This window comes from Crinia signifera, chromosome 4 (assembly GCF_055691185.1).
Source record: "Crinia signifera chromosome 4, ASM5569118v1, whole genome shotgun sequence".
In the NCBI taxonomy this organism is placed as follows: Eukaryota; Metazoa; Chordata; class Amphibia; order Anura; family Myobatrachidae; genus Crinia; species Crinia signifera.
This window is the reverse complement of record NC_139220.1, coordinates 278438002-278461076: the sequence shown is the minus strand read 5'-3', so window position 1 is coordinate 278461076 and position 23075 is coordinate 278438002. Positions and strand designations below refer to the sequence as shown.

General features: G+C 44.7%; 1 protein-coding gene across 2 annotated transcripts in view; it reads left to right on the top strand.

Moving 5' to 3' along the window:
* Window positions 1-121: 121 nt before the first annotated feature.
* The window catches only part of OGDH (oxoglutarate dehydrogenase), a 53403-nt gene continuing 30449 nt past the window's right edge, over window positions 122-23075 (top strand). For both annotated transcript variants that reach the window (XM_083184709.1, XM_083184710.1), the window contains exons 1-3: window positions 122-276; window positions 9182-9437; window positions 21505-21693. In XM_083184709.1, the coding sequence (XP_083040835.1) occupies window positions 9216-9437; window positions 21505-21693 (411 nt within the window). In that variant the 5' untranslated portion in view covers window positions 122-276; window positions 9182-9215. The remainder of the gene's footprint in view (window positions 277-9181; window positions 9438-21504; window positions 21694-23075) is intronic.

The window sequence follows — 23075 nt, the reverse complement described above, 5'->3', positions numbered from 1 at the left end:
CCACGTGTTCTAGTATGTACACAAATTGCATGACAGCACAGTAAAGTAAGAGAGATCCAGCTGTTCATACAGTGACTGTGTGTTACCGGTAAATAAAGTTTCACTATTGAAGGAAGAGGCGGTTGAGTGACGCAGTGCTGCATGGGCGGGGACAGTGCGCAATAACCGGCAGGGCATGAAACTCCGGGCTGTGGCCGCGCCCTCCAGCCTTCCCAGCCAGTCGTCGGGCGGGAGCCGGACGGAGCGGACTGCTGTGGCTGCGTTCTGCAAGCCAAGGTGAGGCGTGCTCGCAACAGTGGGACGGAGAGAGGGCAGCAACGGGGGTAGGGAGAGCCTGTGACGTCAGTGGCGGGGGCCCGGGTAGCGGTTTGGGGGTAAATTCCATGCCGGTATTATTCAGGTGTGGAGCCAATCAGGAGGCTCGTTGCGGCCGGCGCTAAGTTACAGCGTCGGCCGTTGGCTCGCTTGGGGCCTGTGGGCGGGTCCTGGACTGCAGCAAAGTGTGCTGTATGTGTCCAGGGCCGCCGCGAGGTCAAGTTAGGTGGGCCGGTGCAGGTCAGGAACCAACAGCCCCGAGGCCGGGGTCTCCTCATCACATGGTGGTGACCCTGGACACGGATATAGCTAGGCCTGCTGGAACTTGCAGTTCTACAGTAGTATGAAGTCCAGATCCCCTCCCCAATAAATAGCCATTAGTGTGTGAATGTGGATTATGCTGGAGCTTGCCTCCTAATAGTTCCAACAATAATGCACTTAATAACTTGACGTGTATGTATATGGAATGGTGCTAACCCTCCCGTACAGCCACAGAACATGAGTGTAAGCTGCTGTTCTGTGTACTAAGTATATGTTCTTCAGAGAATGTATGATTCTTAACTGTTTACCCCCAAGGAGTCTATAGAAAACTTCCCACAGGGTTAAAACAAAACTCGAGGTTATCTGGCTGAGGCATCTTGTGCACATAATATAGATCTATATCTACTGTGCTAGAAATCTTTGGTCAGCATCAATTCTGGAGTCACCCACTATGTAATGTGATTTAAGTAAATCCAATCACTCTGTTCTGGCCTGTATAAAAGCAAGGGCATAAATGTTACTAATGACCTACAGTATGTTGTCTGCTTAGGAACTTTAATAAACTAAACTCACAGCTATACATTTACCAGCGGAAAAAGCTGTAATAAAAAAAACCTCTTTACAAGTGTCGCCCCAGTAATGCAGTGTGCCAGGCCGGGACTGGGATTTAGGTTTAGTGGGCTACTGGTGCCACACTTTGTCAGCTCTGCTCTTTTGCTAATTCACAGGGTAGTGAGAATAACAATAATTGCTCACAAAGTTACAGCACTTGTTTGCACAGTACTTATTTGAGAATGGAAGTAAAACTACTTATGTATAATTTGTCTCTGCAGCAGAAGGCCAGCACACACTTGAATTATTAAAAGCAAAGAGTATAGCTATTACTGGCAGTGGTATACCCGTCTTGGACAATCCTGGCACTCTGCCTACTCTGCTTTGTGCCCTTGACCAAGGGGAAAAAAAGTTTATAACCCATTATACTTCTGTAAAGGAACAGGTGGCTTTTACTTTCTAGAGCAGCTGTTCTCAAACTGTGGGTCCTGATCTCAAAGTGCGTCGTGGCCATCCCAGCATGGTGTCGTGACTCCATATTGTGGACCCTCCAGCTGATGACTTCTCTACTCTGTTAGTGATCCAAGGAGTCTGAAAAATCAGTTGACTTCATACTCCTCGCAACATTATGTGCCGTTGTCTGACCACATGTGGGGTGACCATTCTACATCTACTTCCTGGGGTCTTGTATATTTTTAATTGGCTGACAGGGTCCCAGAGCAAAAGAGTTTGAGAACGTGTTATTTACTAATATGGCGCCACAAGGGTTCTGATGCTCCTGAAAATACACAGATGAGCGGAAAACAAGAAAATCATTTACAGTACAATGTAATTTAGGACAAGTACATGGTATGGTAAATAAAGACCGTTGCAACAGGGTACAGGACACTGACACAATTATCAGTGTGACAGCGATATATTCTAAGAATAGCAAATGAGGAGAAAGGGCCCTGCTCGTGAGAGCTTACATTCTAATGGGAAGGGCTAGACAGACTGTGATGACACAGAAAGGATAGACGTGAGCATTAATAGAGGGTTAGGATGAGAAATGGTTAGATTTAATGAAGAAGTGGGTCCTGAGAGCCTGTTTAAAGTTTTTTTTTGTAGAGATGTGAAGAGTCTGAAAGTGTTCTAGATGAAACTTGTGCTCATGAGATCTGTGAAGAAGAATGAAGTATGTATATAAATTGAATGGTTCACTGTACATATAATCAGATGCAGTGAGTAATTTCCAGAGTATAGCATTGACCTGAATATATAATGACATGTACTATAATAGTTTGAGGTAGGTGTAACGTTGTGCCAGACGTGTGACCATAATAAGGCCTATTATAGGATTCCTAGTTTAGGTTTCACCCTGTAATATTTTATCTTCCGCTGGATGGCCAGCAAGTCCAGTCCATGGTTTCAGAATTAAATACAGTATTATGTGTAGATTAGGGGGGAGATGATCAAATCTCGGAGAGAGATAAAGTACCAACTAATTCGCTATTAACTGTTCTTTTCAAACAGCCTGTAAACTTAGATGTCATGAAACCGATAAGATGTTGTTCACGATTTTCCTTGTGCCCTCGGACAAGCAATACTGTGCGTATGCACTGGCCGGTTTCACAAAAGATGTCATTAGTGGACACATCCTATAGTATGCTGTCATTGACGATACCATCAGACTGTGCTGAGTATACAGCCGGCAGGCCTTGTTAGCGACCTGCGGGAGTGTGTATCAGTAACTATATAGTGCGCACACCTTGGACGATATAACAGATTTTGTTTTTGTCGGAAATATCAATTAAAATGTCATCTACCTTTTAGATATAAGCTGACTGACTTTCTTTATCTCTCTCCACTTTATCTCTCTTCAAGCTTTGGTATATCTTCCCCCCAGTCCCCACACAGTTTATCCTCACAGGGCTGGGTAATGCTGGGTCTAACCAGGTTTTACTTGGAACTCCACTCTGGAACAGACTTGTTACATTGCAGCTCTTATTAGCTGTTCAATACACACATCCCATGTAAAAATATCACTTTGGATAAAGGTAACCAAGGGGCACGTGGACCATGGGGGGGGGGGTGTACAGTGCAGAAGTTCACTTATGTTGTCATTGCCAAGCAAATTACAGGATCAAATATGTCAACCCTCAATAACGATTCATTCCCTCATCTGTACATGCACAGATGATGAAGGGCGTGGTTGTTGGTCACAGGGCTGTGCATTATCCGTTGTTACAGGCATACACACCAAGCAATATACAGTAATAAACTATTTCCCTCAAAAGTGCCAAGATGAGCGACATTACTCATTCTATCACCTAGTGTGTTACTAGATACACTTGATATGTATTGCAATAATGATATTGAACAGCTGATCTAGGTGATATCTCAGGCTCTGGTCTTTCCTACCAGTCAAGGGCACATCTTTATTATACACGGGGTCCACCAACCTAAGCACCCCAGGGTGCTTAGGTACGCAGTTTGGGAACCACTAGTCTAATGGATAAAATACAAATGTGAAGCAGATTAATAATACCAAACCTCAACATTCCTATGACTCCTCCTTTAATCTAGGTTTATCACTTCCCCTTTTGAAGCCTGTCTCTTAAAGGAGGAATGCACAAAACAATAACCTCTCTCCGTAGAGCATTTCTGTAAGGTCAGGTGTGGTCCATGTCATTTAGTTCTGTGTGTCCTTTCCTGAAGGTCAGCACCATGTTTCCTGCACACGTGCAGCCAGACCAAGATTTACATGTCCCTGAGTATCTGGCCTGCTCCTAGCCTCATCCTGCTAGTAAACGTGACCTGGTTACACCCAAAATTCCTGGTGTTGTATAGAATTCTGGTAAGGTCTGGATTAACTCTTAAGGCCCCCATACATTAGGCCGACTTGTCCGAAGGACAAGTCGGACCTAATCTACTGACAACTCCCCTAGGGGGGTCACATACGATTTGGCACTTGATGTGCCAGGTTTTGCATGTGATAAATCGCATGCGATTTATCACATGCAGTCCCCCCGGGGAGCTGCTGTCAGTGGGAGCCGGGAGCTGAGCAGGGCATGGGGGCTGCAAGCAGGCAGCGGACGCAGCCTGTAGTACCTGCGGTGCAGGGAGCCAGATGCCGAGTGGGGGACTGCAAGTTTTAACAAATCTTATGTGCAGCCCGTCCGACCTCCCGAATCCGACCCGATGCGCACGGGACCGCGCATCGGGTCGGATGGGATGTCTGCACATGCGATTTGGCCCGATTTCACGGCCCGATTCCTCCAAATCGGGCCTAAATCGCATAGTGTATGGCGGCCTTTACATGATGTCCAGGCCAGTCTATTATAACCCTTCGAGCCAGGATGCTGAATGTTGATTTAACAGTATCACAGCTGTTCATACTACTTTTACACTGCGCCTTGGGCCTGGGAAACCCCATTCACACTGATCCTGTGTCTGGTCTGCAGCTTGAAGATGACATTGATCTGAGACGCACAACCCAATTGAGCCTTTCACACTGAGCCAGGACCTGGGTTGTGCCGGCTTGCCCCTGCCGTAACCCAGGTTATCTAAGAGGCATTAGTCCCTGACATGTGTTACACTGACATGACTAACCTTCCTGTAAAGCTAGCGGGTCATTGAGGGCAATAAACTATAGTCCTTACAGCCCGCTCTGAACACACAGGCATGCATGAATGGCCGTATTCGATTTGGCCGGAAAGGGGTTTAAATGGCGAGGATCGCTGAAAACACCATTTAACACCCACGCCGGCTGCTCACCGTATTCAACATTACAGGGGAATCCTCGCTGTCAGAGGACGGTGAGGATTCCCCCAAACAGCGAGACTCACGGCTAATGAAGGAAGCCGGTTGCATTTAGCAGCGAGTCTCGCTGTTTTGGTGGCCGCACTTTCCGTTTTCGCGTCACTGTAAAAACACAACGAGATGGAATGTGAGTGCAGTCAGCACTGCTCGCTGTCACAGCTCACAAAAAGCATTGACTACTGCCCATAAACTAAGTTAGGTACTCTTTACCTAGAACGGCGCCCATCGCGACCATCGAATGCACTAAAAAACGGGTGCGATGCGATGGCCGTCGGCGTGGAGTTGAGAATAGAATAGTGTGGCGAGCGCAGCGAGCCACCGAGCCCGAAGCGTGGCGAGCGCACGCGGATACCTTCACAGGTAAACAGGTAAACCTGTGAAGCCCGTGAGGGGACGCGTATAACTGTGAAGGTATCCGCGGGGCTCGCTGCGCTCGCCACGCTTCGGGCTCGGTGGCTCGCTGCGCTCGCCACACTATTCTATTCTCAACTCCACGCCGACGTGGATAGTGGGGGTATGAAAAGGTCGGAGGACGCGTACCGCCGCCCCTCGCGGGCTCGCTGCGCTCGCCACGCTTCGGGTTCACGTTGATCGTGGGGTGGCGTTAAAAATTGTGGGGGCCATTTAAGACTTCAGGGGGGCTATTAGGGCTCTGTGGCCCATTTAACATTGTTTTCTATGTAAAAATCGCGGGCATTGAGGCATTTAACACTAAAATCGCGACCAATCTGACTTTTAACATTGATCCCTATGGGAAAATCGCGGGCATCGCGTCGCACCCGTTTTTTATGTACCCGCGATTTTTTACCCCCGACGCCCGCGATTCTAATCGCGGGCGCCGTTCTAGGTAAAGAGTACCCTAAGTTATTCAAACAGGAGAAATAAGGAACAGAACAATTACAGTATATCCCCCTGGTATCCTGCAGCAAGGCAGCTGCGGGTACGTCCATAGTGCGTGCTGCTGGGATTCTGGGAACCTGTGCTGCATTTTATTATATATATGACATATATGATGCATGTTTCGCTATGCCTTTATTTAAACCTATAAAGCTGCTCACATTGATTGTCTCCTCCATGGATCAAATTGCAAACTAAAATGAAGGCTTTCCCAGTGAAATGTGAAGCTTTTCGGTCCTGCTGTCAAGTTCGCTATGAAAATAATGACATTGATTAATAAGGGCACAACCGCTGGCGCCAGGGTACTTAGGCTAGCAAGAGCTAGTTCTGCTTCTACTCGAAGTGCAGGCAAATGAGTCTTTATCACATTGTAAAGTACGCACCAGAAAATCAATATAGCAGGGCTACTCTGTAATAGGCTGCAATATAATAACCTTTGTGTATTTAGATTGTATTTGTACGGTTTAATAGCTCAAGATAGAAATTCACCTTTATGCAAGTGGCTTGGGTTCTAGAAATGTGTGCAGTTATTTTGGTGCCCTGGCACGTGGGGGTTTTACATTCTGAAGGGATTCAGGCTACATTAGTGTGACGTTACGTTACATGTGAAGCATGTGCCCCTGTCACATAGCAACAACTCCACCATGAAACCATTGCAAGCCGGACTCTTACAGCTGAGTGTTACGGGAACAGCGCTCTCATTCACTGTAATGTCACACTGAAGGGGCGTTTAATTACCTCACGGCACTGCGGATCTTGGCATGGTAAAGTGTGCCTCGTGACAGCAGAGGGTATGGATCATTGGATAGACAGACATTCGGTCAACACAAGCATTAGACCGACATGGTTTTTTTTCTTTCTTTTTTGTCCCGAGTGTCATCACAGTCGACATGGACCCTAAAAAAAGTGCACTGCGTCCCTTCGCATAGATCGCTGCGATCGCCATGCACTATTTTATTCTCCCACCCCTAGTGGATGGTAGGGCATGAAATACCGCCTGTCGGCACATGTCGGCTCAAAAAAAGTGAAAAACCCCATGTCGATCTTTTGACTATCGACCTTCTCCGTGTCGACCTAATGCTTGTGTCGATCGTCAGTGGTCGAACGAATGCTTGTTGACCTAGTGACGTATCCCCTTCAGGACAGAGTAACAAGGAATTTCTAAGGCCTTATGATATTTATCAGTAGTCTTATCCATTGTAAAATTGTACAAATGAAAAAATGTTTCTTTTTTTGTTAAAGTTGTTACATTACAACAAGCATACAAGCACCAAAAAGACATATACATATATGGAAACCATACACAGGTGACATCTTGTGACAGGCACTAGGAAAGAACAGAAAATATAGTGCTCATTTTTATTATGGGAAAAAATAGGTTTTTAACTTCTTTTTGTTTGTGGGGAATAGCCTGCCTGCGAGATTTCACCATTTCATGGATAGGGGCTGCTTAGATAGCTAGAATATTGTAATGTAGAAATTCTTGTTTAAGGTGTAGTAATAATAATAAGGGCTCAAAGTATTAGGGGGTCTGCAAATTTCTTCTCTCGGGAGCCGTTAATAAAGTGTTTAACATGTATGTTGGTTGTAAGAGAACATGAGACTACCTCTACTGCAGGGGTTCTCAAACTCTGTCATCAGGACCCCACACAGTGCATGTTTTCCAGGTCGCCCGACAGGTGCATTCGTTACTCGGTTACACATTTTGAAAGATCCACAGGTGGAGTTAATGATATCACTTGTGATTCTCTGAGGAGACATGGAAACCATGCACTGTGTGGGGGGCCAAGGAAGAAGGAGGAATTGGTGTCCATAGGACAAAATCGAGGTTGTACTTTAGTGCAGTGAGGGGAGGTATAAGAGAAAGAGAACATAACTTTCTGGATACATGTTTGAGCTGGTATATTTTTGTTTGGTATGGCCTAGAACCAACAACTGCAGTGTCTTGAGCAATACAGGACAGATCTGGCTGACAATGCAGAGTGTATAGCTGTGTCAGACGGATGTGGTGAGCTGTCCGGCAGATCTCATCGTCTGTGAGCTGAGTCAGGCAGTGTATATTGTCCAAGTGACGAACATTTCCCATTTTGGTTATTTTTTTCCCTGTTTTTTTATTTTTTCTCTGATTTCTCCCTGTCATTCCTTCCTAATACTACACTATACTGTATAATTATACTATGCTACTCATAAAGGAATTTCAGCACTCTCATATGTAATCCATTACCAAGGCAGGCATTATTCAGACAGGTCTATACTAGGACTCTCAATCCAAGCGCAGTCTTTTTTCTTTTTAACATTGTGATTGTGTGGTTGAGTACCCACACTTTGACTGCTGCTTTGGCTTGCTATTCTTCAGATTGTTCTAACATAAATGATATATTATTAAAGATAAAAATCCCTAAGAAAGCCACATTTATACATATATTTAGTCATACTGGAGGGAAGCCGTCATCCAGTGTATTGACAAGCGCTCGGCCACACCCCACTTGTTTTCCTTTTTAGGTTGTGATGTAAGCATCTGTCTGCGCTGGGGACCTTACTATGAGTCTGCATTGTGCCATGTCATTTCATCATGGATCCTTTGCTGGTTGCAGTCTGCATACTTTTTCCTCTCTCAGTCAGGATATCCTTTACTATTGGTCACTGACAAGCAGCAAATATATGCCTAGATTAAAGCTACCTAGAAAAGACCTTTTTAGTTCAGTTGCCAGTGACGCAGCTTGTGGAAAGTGAATTTGCTCGTACTTGCTAACATCAGAATCCAATAAACCACAAGCAAACGGAGTGTTCCCTAGTTTAGACGTTAATGTGAGTGCATGGGGTAACATGAGAACAACGTGTTCCAGTGTAACGCATACTTGTGTGTGTTGTACTAGTAACAGAACTGCATGTATTGTGACACCGGTGTCCTTGAGGATTTTTAAATAAAACAAACAAAAAAATGTTTATCTAGATTTGTCTGAGGGATTTAGCATAAACACTTATTGTAAGGGTGTTTTTTTTTTTTTAAAGTTACGTGCTCATTTTTGTTTCTAGGCCATTAACGGGTGTAAGGTTATTTGACACAGGTTTTTCCAGTACAGAGTGTAAATGAAGGGCTTTAGTGTCCTTTATCATAGACTGACTGTCCAGCAGATCCTCCTGTGTGACTCTCCCCTCCCTTTATCGCCACAACTGGTTTAAAAGTGCTGTGCACTGTTGGAAACAAAGGCCTTAATAAAAGTACACATAATGAAATGCCTAGTATAATAAGTGTTGATAATACTGTGTAATCACTGTTTAGGAAGGCACATTCCCATATGAACACCGTGCTGTCATTGGCTCTCCTTAATAACATTTTTCACTTGTTCCCCAGGTTCTGGTAATCGGTCTCCCACAAAGACACAGACATGTTTAACTTAAGGACTTGTGCTGCTAAACTCAGGCCTTTGACGGCCTCTCAGACTGTTCGATCGCTTAAACACAGTCGGCCTGCGGCCCCAAGGACGTTTCAGCCAATCAGGTGCCTCAGTACACCTGCGGCCGCAGAGCCTTTCCTCAGTGGGACTAGTTCTAATTATGTGGAGGAAATGTACTATGCATGGCTGGAGAACCCCAAGAGTGTCCACAAGGTAAGGAGGGAAGCGGGTGCTTCGGTAGATATTCTCAGGATGCACCAATAGGCCTGGTCTGCATGGAATACCCCGGGAGCAGCTTACATGAAGAAGTCCTGGATATCAGCCACTGGAGAAGGATGTTCTCATTGCAGTCTCTTACCTGGTTTATTCTCCCTCATTTGCACCAATGTGAGGTCACAGCCGGGGGTCTGAGTTGAACACAGAATATCGGAATACTGGTTCAATAATTGCTACCTCTTAATTTTGCTATGTCTGTGTGCTTAACGTAACAATTACTAAATACGTATAATACTGTTCATTTGAAGACTTAATGTGATACCTTACTGGTCTGTATTTGTTAGGATAGCTACACACTTGACAGTTTTTGGCATCGACTAGACAAATTCTAAAGACTGAAACCATCGTAATACCACCAATATTAGAGCGTACGCACTGCACAATTATTGTCACCCGGCCTTAAAATCTTTCAGGGTTTTTTTTTTAGATGCAGGTTTGGGGCGGACTCTGTACATTACAATTTTTGAACAATGCTTTTCCGACCACACCGATGTAGTATGTGCAGCTAGATCAGTGACGGATCTGACAGGTTATAAACCGAGAGTATGGGTCATAGGGTCGAGCCCATTAAGGTGTACATCCAATAGGTCAACATGCCATAGGTCGACACCTTGAAAAGGTCGATATGGCTGTGGTCGGCAGGGACAAAAGGTCAACACAAGAATTAGGTCGACATTAAAAAGTTTGACATGAGCAGTCTAATCCCCAAATCCCGGGATTGGAAACTCCAACCCCGGCGTTTTAGGGGCCAAATCCCGGGATTGGCCACCCTACTCGCTGGGCTCTGCCCACTATTTTATTATCCCTCTATGTCCACGTAGAGAGTTAATAAAAAAAACGGTACCTGTGGAGTATCACGGCTCCCATCGTATGGCATCGTATGCCATATGTAGTGGCATACGATGCGATACGATGTTTTACCGATTTTTGACCATTTTTGCTCAAAAATCGTATGCCATCGCATGGCATCGTATGCCATATGTAGTTGCATACGATGCGATACGATGTTTTACCGATTTTTAAACATTTTTGCTCAAAAATCGTATGCCATCGCATGGCATCGTATGCCATATGTAGTGGCATACGATGCGATACGATGTTTTACCGATTTTTGAGCATTTTAGCTCAAAAATCGTATGCGATTGCATCGGATGCCATACGATGGCATCCGATTTTGCATTGAAATGCATCAGAATGCATTGAAATGTGTATTAAACTTGTGAAATGCCCCCAAATGCCATTTTTCATAGTGCACCACCCCCACTATCAACGTCAACCCGAAGCGTGGCGAGCGGCGGCGGTACGCGTCCTACGACCTTTTCATACCCCCACTATCCACGTCGGCGTGGAGTTGAGAATAGAATAGTGTGGCGAGCGCAGCGAGCCACCGAGCCCGAAGCGTGGCGAGCGGACGCGGATACCTGTGAAGCCCGCGAGGGGACGCGTATAGCTGTGAAGGTCCGTGTCCGCTCGCCACGCTTCGGGCTCGCTGCGCTCGCCACACTATTCTATTCTCAACTCCACGCCGACGTGGATAGTGGGGGTATGAAAAGGTCGTAGGACGCGTACCGCTGCGCTCGCCACGCTTCGGGTTGACGTTGATAGTGGGGGTGGTGCACTATGAAAAATGGCATTTGGGGGCATTTCACAAGTTTAATACACATTTCAATGCATTCTGATGCATTTCAATGCAAAATCGGATGCCATCGCATCGGGATGCCATCGTATGGCATCCGATGCAATCGCATACGATTTTTCAGCTAAAATGCTCAAAAATCGGTAAAACATCGTATCGCATCGTATGCCACTACAAATGGCATACGATGCCATGCGATGGCATACGATTTTTGAGCAAAAATGGTCAAAAATCGGTAAAACATCGTATCGCATCGTATGCCACTACATATGGCATACAATGCCATTCGATGGCATACGATTTTTGAGCAAAAATCTGTAAAACATCGTATCGCATTGTATGCCATCGTATGCCACTACATATGGCATACAATGCCATTCGATGGCATACGATTTTTGAGCAAAAATTGTCAAAAATCGGTAAAACATCGTATCGCATCGTATGCCATATGCGATGCGATTTTTAGCATACGATCTGCATACGATGCAGGTCGTGGGAGCCGTGATACTCCACAAGTACCAAAAAAACACCTGACACCTGGGGTGAAATTTAATCGAATGAGAGATTCAGAAAGCGAGAGATTTGGTAAGAAATCGCCAGTTTTTTTTTAAAGCGGCAATCATTTACACTGCAAAATCAAACTGGAGATTTCTTACCAAATCTCTCACTTTCTGAATCTCATCCTATTAAATTTCCCCCCTGATCTGGGATTAAACGTGAAAAAAACATGAAAAATGTCAACATTTTCTAGGTTGACCTATTGCTTGTGTTGACCTTTTGACCATGTCAACTTTTTGAAGGTGTCAAACCATCGGCTGCATACCATAAACTGACCGCAGGCCCTGATGCATCGTACACACTAAACAATTTTCGAGCCAATATCTGAGCGGTCGTCCAGATACTCTGTACCAGGCTTAAGAAACACTCTTTGGAGCAGGAACTGTACATTTTCCACTGTAATTCTGCTGGCCTGGATCTGTGGCCTCAGGGATGTTCACACAGGAGCTGTGCGCCAATGTGTGAGCTGTGTTCTACCCCCGCCGATCTCTGTAGATAACAGAAATGGCTGAGTTTCTGGAAACCGTTGCAACATGCGCTTTAATGGTCGGTAGTTGGTTGAGACTTTGGTACTTTAAATATTGTTTTTTAAATGTGCATCTAATTATAGGGTTGACTACTTTTGGCCAACCATATCTCTATGCCCCCCCCCACCCAGAATTTGTCCAACCTTGTTTAGTGCAGCAAACATGTAGTTTGCGTTTGTTCACTTGATTGGCCTGAACAGCCTATATTTTATCTGAATAGTATACATTGTGGTCCACGGATCTTTACATTACTACTTTCAGTGCTTTACTGGGCCTTGCTTCATATATTTAAGTACATGGCAAGTTTGATCCCATTTGTTATATTCTATCCTCTGACAGTGTAGTGTACACCTAGCTCCTGACCTGCTCTCCCAGCTCAACCCTCATATAGATATTACACCTACTTTAGCTCATGTGATAATCGTTATTGTGATTGAGCTACAATTTAATTAACACATCTTCATTAACACATGGAATCCTGTCAATATTTATCTGTTACTACTTAATGAAGGCATTCATCAATCATTATTAGCCCCTCTGTTGTGAATTAACACTCCCTCATTAACCTGTCATCCTGTAATCTTGCTTCCATTGTTATGAACCACTCACACCTCGACTGTCAGTCATAGGGGGACCTGATCAGCCCCTGCTATGTTATCACACTGCCGTGCCACTGAGAAGCCGAATCGGAGTGATCTATGAACATTTTCCCTCTGAGTGAATATAAATGGGCCTCTGGTATGCCAGGCCATACTCACAGCTATCTTGGGCGCCAGTCAGAACTTTTGAGTACAACAACTCCTCCGGCAGCAGCAGCAATCAGGAGAACCACATGTCATTATTTACTAAGTAGGGTGCCAGGGCCCAGTTTTCATTCACATTTTCCCTCTTACAGCTCCTCCTGTCACCCTCTGTAGGCCTTTCCCACCTTCTTAAGCCCAGAATTGTTCTCGTATTTTGCTTCCTGTGTGGTCATAGTTTTCTGGTAACTATGGCAATAGTTATGGTCATAGTGTATATAAATGGAGGGTTTGTTTATATGCATTGTGGCAAAGCCAGAAATCTTCCTGTCATGCACCAATTGAAAAAGTTGAAAAATTGAAAGTAAGTGGAAGGTCACTCTCCCATTAGGAAACTCCAAAGTGATTAGGAACTTCTCGGTTGTGATAAAAATGTGCTTTTATAATTGTAGTTAATCTGTTCTGCTACCACCTCATTGTACAGGGGTAATATATCTGTATGTATATCGGTTATACAGTAGGTTACTGGCCGCAAGGTGACAGCTGATCAATAATCCTGGCTTGTAGGTTTATAGTGCGCTGCTTGGCGTTGTTTCTGTAGTAATATCTCTCTTTATCTGCATGAACCGTCCTCTAGCTGTTCACCTCCCCAGCAAAGTAAGAAACTGGTTTGGGCAAGCTAGAACAAAGTGACTGCAGCACATAACTTTGTTCACATTGTAGAGAGAAAGTATTGCATGTCTTAAGCTGGGTACACGATGTGTTCAGTATGCTAAAGGTATTAGTTATGCGGCACTGCAGATTGCATGCGGGGCTTGAGAGTATATCATAATAATTTACATTTTTTGAGTTGACCGAGGACGTGTTCTTCAGACACTGAAGTTAATGCTAAATCATAGCCATCATTGGGGTGACAGGTCTCCTCCCAGTGGGGGCTGCCATTTTGCAGGTGTTTAGGAGAATGCAGCCAGTAAATGATCTAGGACAGCAGTCCTCAAACTATTTTTGCTCTTGGATCCCATCAGACAATAAAACTAATGACAGGACCCCAGCAAGTTACTGCAGAAGATCATCCCATCACATGTATAGTCAGCAGGCAGTACGTGCATGGCAGCATTGTGGAGGCACAAAATGATGGGAGGAGTCTAAAATAACAGACAACGCAAAAGATTTTTCAGACTCCTTGAATCACTGACTGAGATGAGAATTCATGGTCAGTAACATGGAGTCGCAACCCCATGCTGAGAAGGTCGGGACCCACTTTGGGGTGAGGACCCACAGTTTGAGAACCACTGATCAAGGAAACATCAGTACCTCATGAGATATTGTCATGAATGTTTTGTTGTGGGAAACAGCGCTCAATACCCTATCTCTGATGTGCTGTAGTGGTGCAGAGTGATGGTAATCAAGCTGTGTGTTGTTGATACAAAATAAATACAATCTGTCACTTGTTTCTATACCTTTCAAAATGAAACAGTGTATTGTTACATTCCATGCATGTTGCCTGTATGTTGGTCCTGATTGTTGTGATTAGGGAGGGGATGACAACTGTTTAACACTACAGGTTTGAAAGTTATATAAACAAGTGACAGATTGTATTTCATTTGTATTTATTTTGTATCAACAACACACCGCTTGATTACCATCACTCTGCACCCCTACAGCACATCAGAGACTGGGTACAACAAACCATTTCTATTTAACAAATCAGGGAGAACAGCCCTGAGAAACCAGCAGCACTACCCAAAGCATATATAGAAACAGGTTCGCAGGTAAACACCAAATTTCCTCTTATATTGCCCAGGAAATGGCTTCCTGTGTAATGTCTTTTAGTTGCATTGGTAGGCTGCGTTTCCATGGCGTTTGGATCAGAACTGTGGCCTATACCTGTAGTGGAGTTTTTAGTTGGGCTAGTAGCAGAGGAGTTTTGTCCTGATGCATACGGCCCAGGGATCATGTCGGGGCATTCCCGGGTTGGCCCCTTTCACACCAGAAAAGTCCCTGCATTTTCTGGTGTGGGAAGGAGGCGGGCAGGAGGTGGGATGGTGGCAGAGGCAGTGGACATTAGACAGTACTCACCCCGGGTTCCTGGTCCGCCATGCAGGCCGGGGATCCACACAGGCGGTGGGTGCAGATGACGCAGCTCTCCGGGTGCAGTGAGGGTGCTGGAGAGCTGCGTCATCTTCATCCGCCGCCTGTGTGGATTCCAAGCCACACGCACGGAGGACTGGCAACCCGCTGCTGCACCAATGCATTGAGCGGCATGCAATGCTTAAAGTGGTTCTGTGGAGGTAGGGGACAATGACGACTCATTTCCCTCTGCCACCTAATTACCCCTACACCCCTCCACACATTAGGCAGAGGCAGGGCCAGTGGTAGGGTTTTGGCACCCCCTGCAAACAATAATGCTTTTCTGTTAGAATTACTGTGCAGAGCCATGGTGGAGGTTGAACTAGTTCCACCCTGTACCCCTAATTTTTTACCCCAGCCAAATGCATTGCAGAGCTGAGGAAAGTGAACTGATGGGTCTGCTTTATTTAAAAACACTATCACATAGCCTTATATGTTACCAAATAATCCATAATCAGATTTATGTTGGCACCAGCACTAGAATAGTGGTGTATCCTCAGGGACCTGCTGATAAAATAAGACACTGCTCTTTTATTCAGTGTATTGGGGATTATTCCTCCTTACAAGTGATGGACCCTATAATTTTTTGCTTGCTTTTAGTATTATCTGCCTTTTACTATTGGTGTAGTTATAGTGTACGTATTCATGCTAGCCTGATTTAGCAGCCTGCCTTTGCCGTCACCGTGTATTAACCAGAGAGCATAGGTTAATGTGACTGATGTGATCAGTCACATCAGCAGCCTGCTCACATTAATGACATCAGATCCCTCATCCCGCCTCCGTACCCCTGCACCATGCCATGTTCCTAGCCATTCATAGTTCACGTGCTGATATATGAGCAGATATGTACCCTTGCTAATATTGAATGTGGCACACATTCACCTTGCAAACATACTGAGATTCCCAGGTTTTTGCCGCGGCTCAGACAAACTACCCAGGTCTCACGTATGTCTGAAAGGCTTCAACCTAGGAACACATTACCGGGTTAGCAACTCTGCTACTGACCAGGGCTTCACCTACTCCAGGTCACACCTAGAAGCCTTTGATTGGTGCTTGGGTTTGCCTGGAGGGGTCGAGCTGCCATGGCAGGCGTACTGCTGCAGTTCGCGCTGTAGTGGTGGTAGAAGCATCTGGTGTAGCCTAGCAACAGAGGCGCTGCCTGTTGTGGTGAGGTCTAGTTGCTGGTGTATGACGCATGTGTGTATATTACGTGTTTGACACATGTGAAGTGTGTGTGTATGTATATATATATATATATATATATATATATATATATATATATATATATATATATATATATATATATATATATATATATATATATGACAATTTTCAAATAAATGACAACAAGAGGTGGCACTCTCCAAAAACTTGAAAAACTGGATTACATCATCAAGGCAAAAAACGTGCAAAAAAACATCAGCGCAATATATATATAATATGACTTGTATTCGTGCGTCATGAGAGCATCCTGGCAGACAAGACCTATGTCTGAAAGGAATAAACAAGGGAAATGGAGTCTCAGAGTGGAAAAACCCAGGTTGTGCATCCAAAACTATCCCGGCCTGTTCTGCCCTCTAGCCTAGGTCATGTCCAGCACTACTAGTGGCTTGAAGATAACTGGTCACAGCAGTCTCCCTGCTTTATTTACTGGGGATACGGTCATGAGGTCGACATGATTGAAGGTTGACATGAGGTTTGGTCAACAGGGTCATTAGGTCGACAGGGCCATTAGCTTGATATGGGAAAGGTCAAGGGTCAAAAGGGCGGCATGGGGTTTTTTCAATGTCTTTTGAGCCGACGTGCCTATAGGCGGCATTTGATGCCCTACCATCTACTAGGACGTGGAGGGAGAACAAAATAGTGTGCCGAGTTTAGTATGGTGCCTATTTACATTTTGGTGTCTATGTCGACTGTGTTGACATTCAGGTAAAAAAAAAAACCCAGTGAAAACACCATGTCGACCTTCCTCATGTCCTGTTGACCTAATGACCCTGTCGACCTTCAGTGGTCGACCTAGTGACTGTCTACCTAATGCTTGTCTGGCCAATGATCCATACCCATTTACTGACGTGTGACACTGGTCCTACTTTTTCCAGTAAGATTATTATTAGATGGGCAGATGTATTAAGCCTTAATAAGAGATAAATGCAAGGATGATAAGGAGAGATAAACGTCCAGCCAATCACCTGCCAAAAGTCAGTAAGGAGCTGATTGGCTGGACGTTTATCTCTCCTTATCACCCTTGCTTTTATCTCTTGTTAAGGCTTAATACATCTGCCCCATTGTGCTCTAGTTTGGGCTTTCATATTAAGTTAATCCCCTCCATTGATGCTGAACATCTTTATATCGATCCATGCATTTAATAGTATATTCGATAAATTAAAGCAACTTGGCATTTTGTTAAGCAGTCCATCTAATGTGTAATGATATTGTCTGTCACAATACACTGCTCCTTTATGCAGCACACAGTGGCCACTGTTTTTTATTTTGGAGCGTTTCCTGCTGGTCCTGTGCATGCGCAGGGTTAAAAGTCGCCCTGTGTAGGCCAGTTCTTGCTGGAATAAATAGCATGTCACAAGGCTCCAGTCTGATCAGGGGAAGCCACTTAGAGGTGGGTCATGCAGACTTTAACCACTAGTTTGTAGTGACGTTTCCTGCTGTTTGTCCTACCATTCCTGCTGTGCCTGGAGCTAATCCACCAGCAGCTCTCGCTGCCAACTTTTGTTTGCCATTGTAAATTCCTCCATTAGAGATCCATAGCTGAGATCTGTGAGCGATCAGCAGAATAATCTACATACCTACCTCTCTCTCTCTCTCTCTCTCTCTCTCTCTCTCTCTCTCTCGATGGTTTTTAAAAGTGCATTCCTGTAAAAGTGTTACTAACTAGAGGTTGAAGAGAGTTTTTTACTGCATAAATAGGAGCTTGGTGGGCCACACCACATGTGTTATGTAGATGTCATACTTGTGACTAGTAGGTAGATATATGAAGCAGTGATCAGGGAGAAGTGAGCCATAGGAGAATTGGCCCATGGCGACCAATCAGCTACTCTTTATAATTTTATGTTGTGCAAATTATAGATGTTACTTCAGTGCTGGTTGGTTCTCCTCTGGCTCACTTTTCCTCCCTTATCACTGTTATATACATCTACCCCCTAGTCACATGGAGTACAGTGCTCACCCGGGGGATCTCCTGTGCTTGTGATCATTGTAATGTCTTCCCATTCTGTACTGTGATATACCTCTGAAGGGTTAACTTCGCCAGTGACATGTGATGGAAAGTCTGCAAGCGTGCAGTACATAGGAATTCACATGGTAGCGGTCTCACCACTCCAGTAGAGGACACGCTGTCCCTGGAGGTGTAACGTCACTTGGTAACACTGTACAGCGGAAGTGTTCTCCATATAACCCATCCTACCCCTCAGACAGGCTACATAGTGTTCTCCTTGCTCTAAGCCCAGAGTTCAGAATAATAATTGTGTATTGCGTTGGCTGTAACGTGTTCCTGTGTATCCCTGCAAGTGAGCCTATTAATCATTGATGATTAGAGTTAATATAATTACAGTCCCAATCGTTCATCTTCGAACCTACCTACAGGTTATCCCCCGCAGACAGGTCTCTTAAAATAGACTTGACTGAGAGTGGGAACATTCATTCTTTAGATGACCTCTGGGTCTATTATTTAACATTGTCTTCTGGGTTTAAATAGAGGTTATGGGCTGATCTGTGAACAAAGTTGGATGCTTAAAAAAACAGATGGGTAAAAAAAAAAAAAAAAGAATAACATCCTCTGTTTTTTAGGCTTTATTATGGCAATTATATTTGGAATAGCTTTCAGATGGCCTTTTTTTACTCCTATATTTCCGACTCGTTAACATGATCCGTCACCTACACAGAGTGTGACACTTTTTATTAGGCACATAACAGCCGCGGTGTGACACAGACTCTATGGCTGCATCGCCCCAGCCCTGCGCTGGTCTGCAGAGCAGGGTAATGTTTGTAAAGACTGACGCTTGGAGTTGTGTTGAGGGGCCGGGCACAAAGTAGCTGTGACGGGACAACAGCTTTATTCAGAGCAGTGTAAAAGTTACATTATTAAAGTAATACTATTAATTTGGCTGCGCTGACCAGTATTTCAGACATGCTGAGTGTTTGTTTCTCAGTGGATTTTATAATGATTGTTGGTGGGACTTTGATGTGATTTGTGTTACCCACAGTGCATTTCTACTTTGCACTGATGTCCCCAGTGACTAAGCGGGCCTTCACCTTGGGCAGGACCATATATGTGCTGCATAAATGAGATCCAATGAGAATGCAGCCGACCCATCCTGCTGGGACTGAATGCATAGTTGTGTGTAGATGTCAGGTACACTATCTGTAATATGGACATAAGCCATGCACATATTAATTAACTGTCCATCATGATGAGAAAGACATTTTAGCATTAGATATTCTGTAGCAGACATTTAATATGCACCTACGTCCTGACAGAATTCTACACTGTAATAGACAGTGTGGCTTTTTCCTTTGGTTAGTTTTCCTTTAAGGCCTCTCCTGGGAGGTTACTACACAGCTTCGCCAGGACTTTGTGTTCTCAAACAGAGGAGGAAATGGTGTCTAGCTGGCAGAATCGCCTGCCTGGGTGACCGTCTCCGGTTTCCCTGCTTGCTGAATGCTCAGGCAAGGGAGTGACTGTTTGTGCACAGCAAGCCGTTATGGGGCCAGCCCGGTACCTACACAGGTGTGCTATAGGGAGGCACAGCCCTGCACACAGAGCCACCTCCTACTCATAGTGCAGTAGTAATAGGAAATCCTGCTGAGCTGCCAGTACTGTGCGAGGACTGGGGTCAGCTACCCGGCTGTGTCTGTGCTGTTTCCATTTCTGTCATGTGTATGTTTCATATGCTTGTTGCTGCATGTTAGAAATACAACATAATAATGGATTTACTCTTTGGAAATGTAGGAGGAGCTTTAAAACGCAGAAGGCGTGTAATCCACACCCCATTACACCCCCCCCTCGCTGAGCTCTGCATAGAAAGCTGGAGGCGTGGGGCTTCAGGCATTTATTTTATACCTTTCATTTTTCACCTTAGTGCAGTGTCTGAGGGTCACACAGTGGATGTCCTCTTTGAGATGTTTCACATGCCGTTTTGGATTGGTAGCTATAGCTATTCCAAGGAAGAGTAAATGTGTCATGGACCATGTTAGTCCCCACTTCTATCTCTTGCATCACCCGCAGGACAAGTGCACGCATTGACCAACCAGTGTATGGAGCGTATGTTATCACTTTAGTATTTTGTGACCTTTTGTGGAAAGTTTTGCACTTCCAGGCCTGGCATTATGATCGCCTTTATGTCTTTGGAAAACTCTTCAGAAAAGTCTGTTTTCCCTCAGATGAGCAGAAAGGAGTAACCAATATAAGCAATAAGCATCTGGCCTAGAGCCACATGCAGATTCAGTCCAGTCAGTCCTCTGGTATTCTAAACCTCTGTGTTTCATTTACAGAAGATGGAGTCATCAGCCAATCACGGTTTGTTTTTCTTTGTGTTTAGCAAGAATAGGTTGGTCCTTTATAGAAGCTCCCTTCTTCTATTCTGGCTATGGGCCTAATTCATGGTTGTAAGCAAAAGCAACTGCAGTTTTCTCGGCTACGGAACTGCTGTCAGCAAGTGGAGCTGGCGGCCAGGAATGAAAAGAGATGCAATTGTGCCCACATTCACAGAATACACAAAAATAGAGGGACATTGAGGTTAAGGGTAGGCCTATGGCTATGCAGAATAGCGACGTAAATGCCATGTGTTTGCACTTACAAGCTTGCAGCTGAGGGCAGATACACGGACCTGACACCTTCTTTTAACCAAATGTCTCCTGTAAAGTTCTAGTTGTCGCCTCCAACGGCCATTTCCTGTAAATCGCTTTGCAATGTAATACTGCCTGATTTACATAAACACAAGGCTAAGGGACAAACCATTTGTTTTTGCCTGATCTCCTATGTAAAGTGATGGGAAGCTCACACCTCGGGACGCTACAAGCTGAAATGTTTACAACCTGGTGGCTATTCGCACCCGAACAGAGCACCAGTTGTTCCTTTCAGCGCCATCTAGTGGCACCCACTGGGAACGTGACTGACTATGAAGGGTCTCATTTACTATGGGATCGCATATACAGTGCGATCTGGGCGGGAACTACCGCCCAGGATCGCATTTCAATATGAAATCCTGTCAGTGGAATTCTGTAAGAAGCAGAGACGGGGCTCTAAGAAGATCCTGTCCCTGTGAACTGCTCAGCCAGGTGCCGGGGAGGGGGGGGGGGTATATGATGATGTTTGTAGGTTGAACAATGTGCCCATGTTATACTGTGGTCTGTTTATCTCCTTCAGATAAATATATCTATATATTGTTTTTCTTTCATAGTCTTGGGACATCTTCTTCCGAAACGCCAATGCAGGAGCAGCACCTGGAACAGCTTACCAGAGCCCCCCACCCCTCAGTAGCAGCCTGTCCACATTCGCACAGGCACAATCTTTGGTTCAGGGTCAGCCAAATTTAGACAAGCTAGTGGGAGATCATCTTGCTGTGCAGTCCCTCATCCGGGCTTACCAGGTATGTAAAGTCAGGCCTCCGTAAGTACTTCTCAATAAGCGGTACTGGTATACCTGTGATGGAAGTGTCTTTCTGTTTGTTTTCTGTATTGAAACCCAATACTCTACTTAAAGAGAGCCAAGTGTCTACATCTAGTATTATGTTACCTGACTACAGCTACACGCTCTATCTCTGACCTCCATTCACCTCTTGCTGCTGTGGTTCAGAGCCGGATTGCCATGTCAGCATGTGTCTGGGTAGCCCATTGGCCAATTGTTGGCTTGCGAAACACACTGACTGCGAGATCGCCTTGCAACCAAACTTTTCTAAGCAGTGAGTGAGTGGAAAATGAGGCCAGCACATCCTTGATAGATGGACTGCAGCTAACATGACCATGTACATAATTAGTGCCATACATCCAGATAGAAGTCATCTGATTAATATACTTCTAATTGTAGTAAATAAATCCAAGGTATAATGCAGGCATGACCAAACTGTGTCCCTCCAGCTGTTGTGAAACCACACATCCCAGCATGCCTTGCCACAGTTTTAGCATTCCCGAATAGCAAAACTGTGGCAAGGCATGATGGGACTTGTAGTTTCACAACAGCCATAGTTTGGCCATGCCTGTTATAATGTGTATAATAGACATTTTTTATAATAAGGCCAACAGCAACTGTACAACACTTTTGTACATTAGAGCTGCTGAGTAATATAGGTAATATGTGGTTGTGTCTTTTATAATTTAAGGTGCGTACACATGGATAGATTTGTCCAACGATTCAATCTCGTTAACGATTTCCTCTGAACCTCCTGCACAAACGATTTGGTGACAAATGATGAACGAATGAGCAAACGATTACACATGAAAGATTGATCTTTAACGATGGTGGAGAGAGAGGGAGCCAGTCAACCAGCCTTACCAAATCGTTCATCGTGCATACACATGAAACGATTGGTACACAAGTTAACGATTGGTCGCTGATCTTTCTGCATGCAGGAAAGATCAGCGACCTCTACCAACGACCGTCGGGTATGCGCATCGTTCGATATATCGTTCATACACATGGAACGATATGAACGATTGGTCGTTTCAATCGATCGGGAACACCCAGATCGTTGGCCAAATCTATCCGTATGTACGCACCTTTAGTTACCAAGTGCTGTGCAGGAACACGTTATGGTGAAGTCACTGAATACTAACGTGTTATTAGTGGTTCTGTCTTAGATGATGACTACAAACTGAAAGAAATGTTTTTTGGTAACTATATTTCTACTACATGTACTACGGTATTTCAGGCTGACTAATCTCAGGGAAAAAATATTTCTCTGCACAGAAGTCTGGGGGTAATTCAGTTATCCGCAATGTGCAGCTGTGCACATAATCTGTAAGGTACATCAAC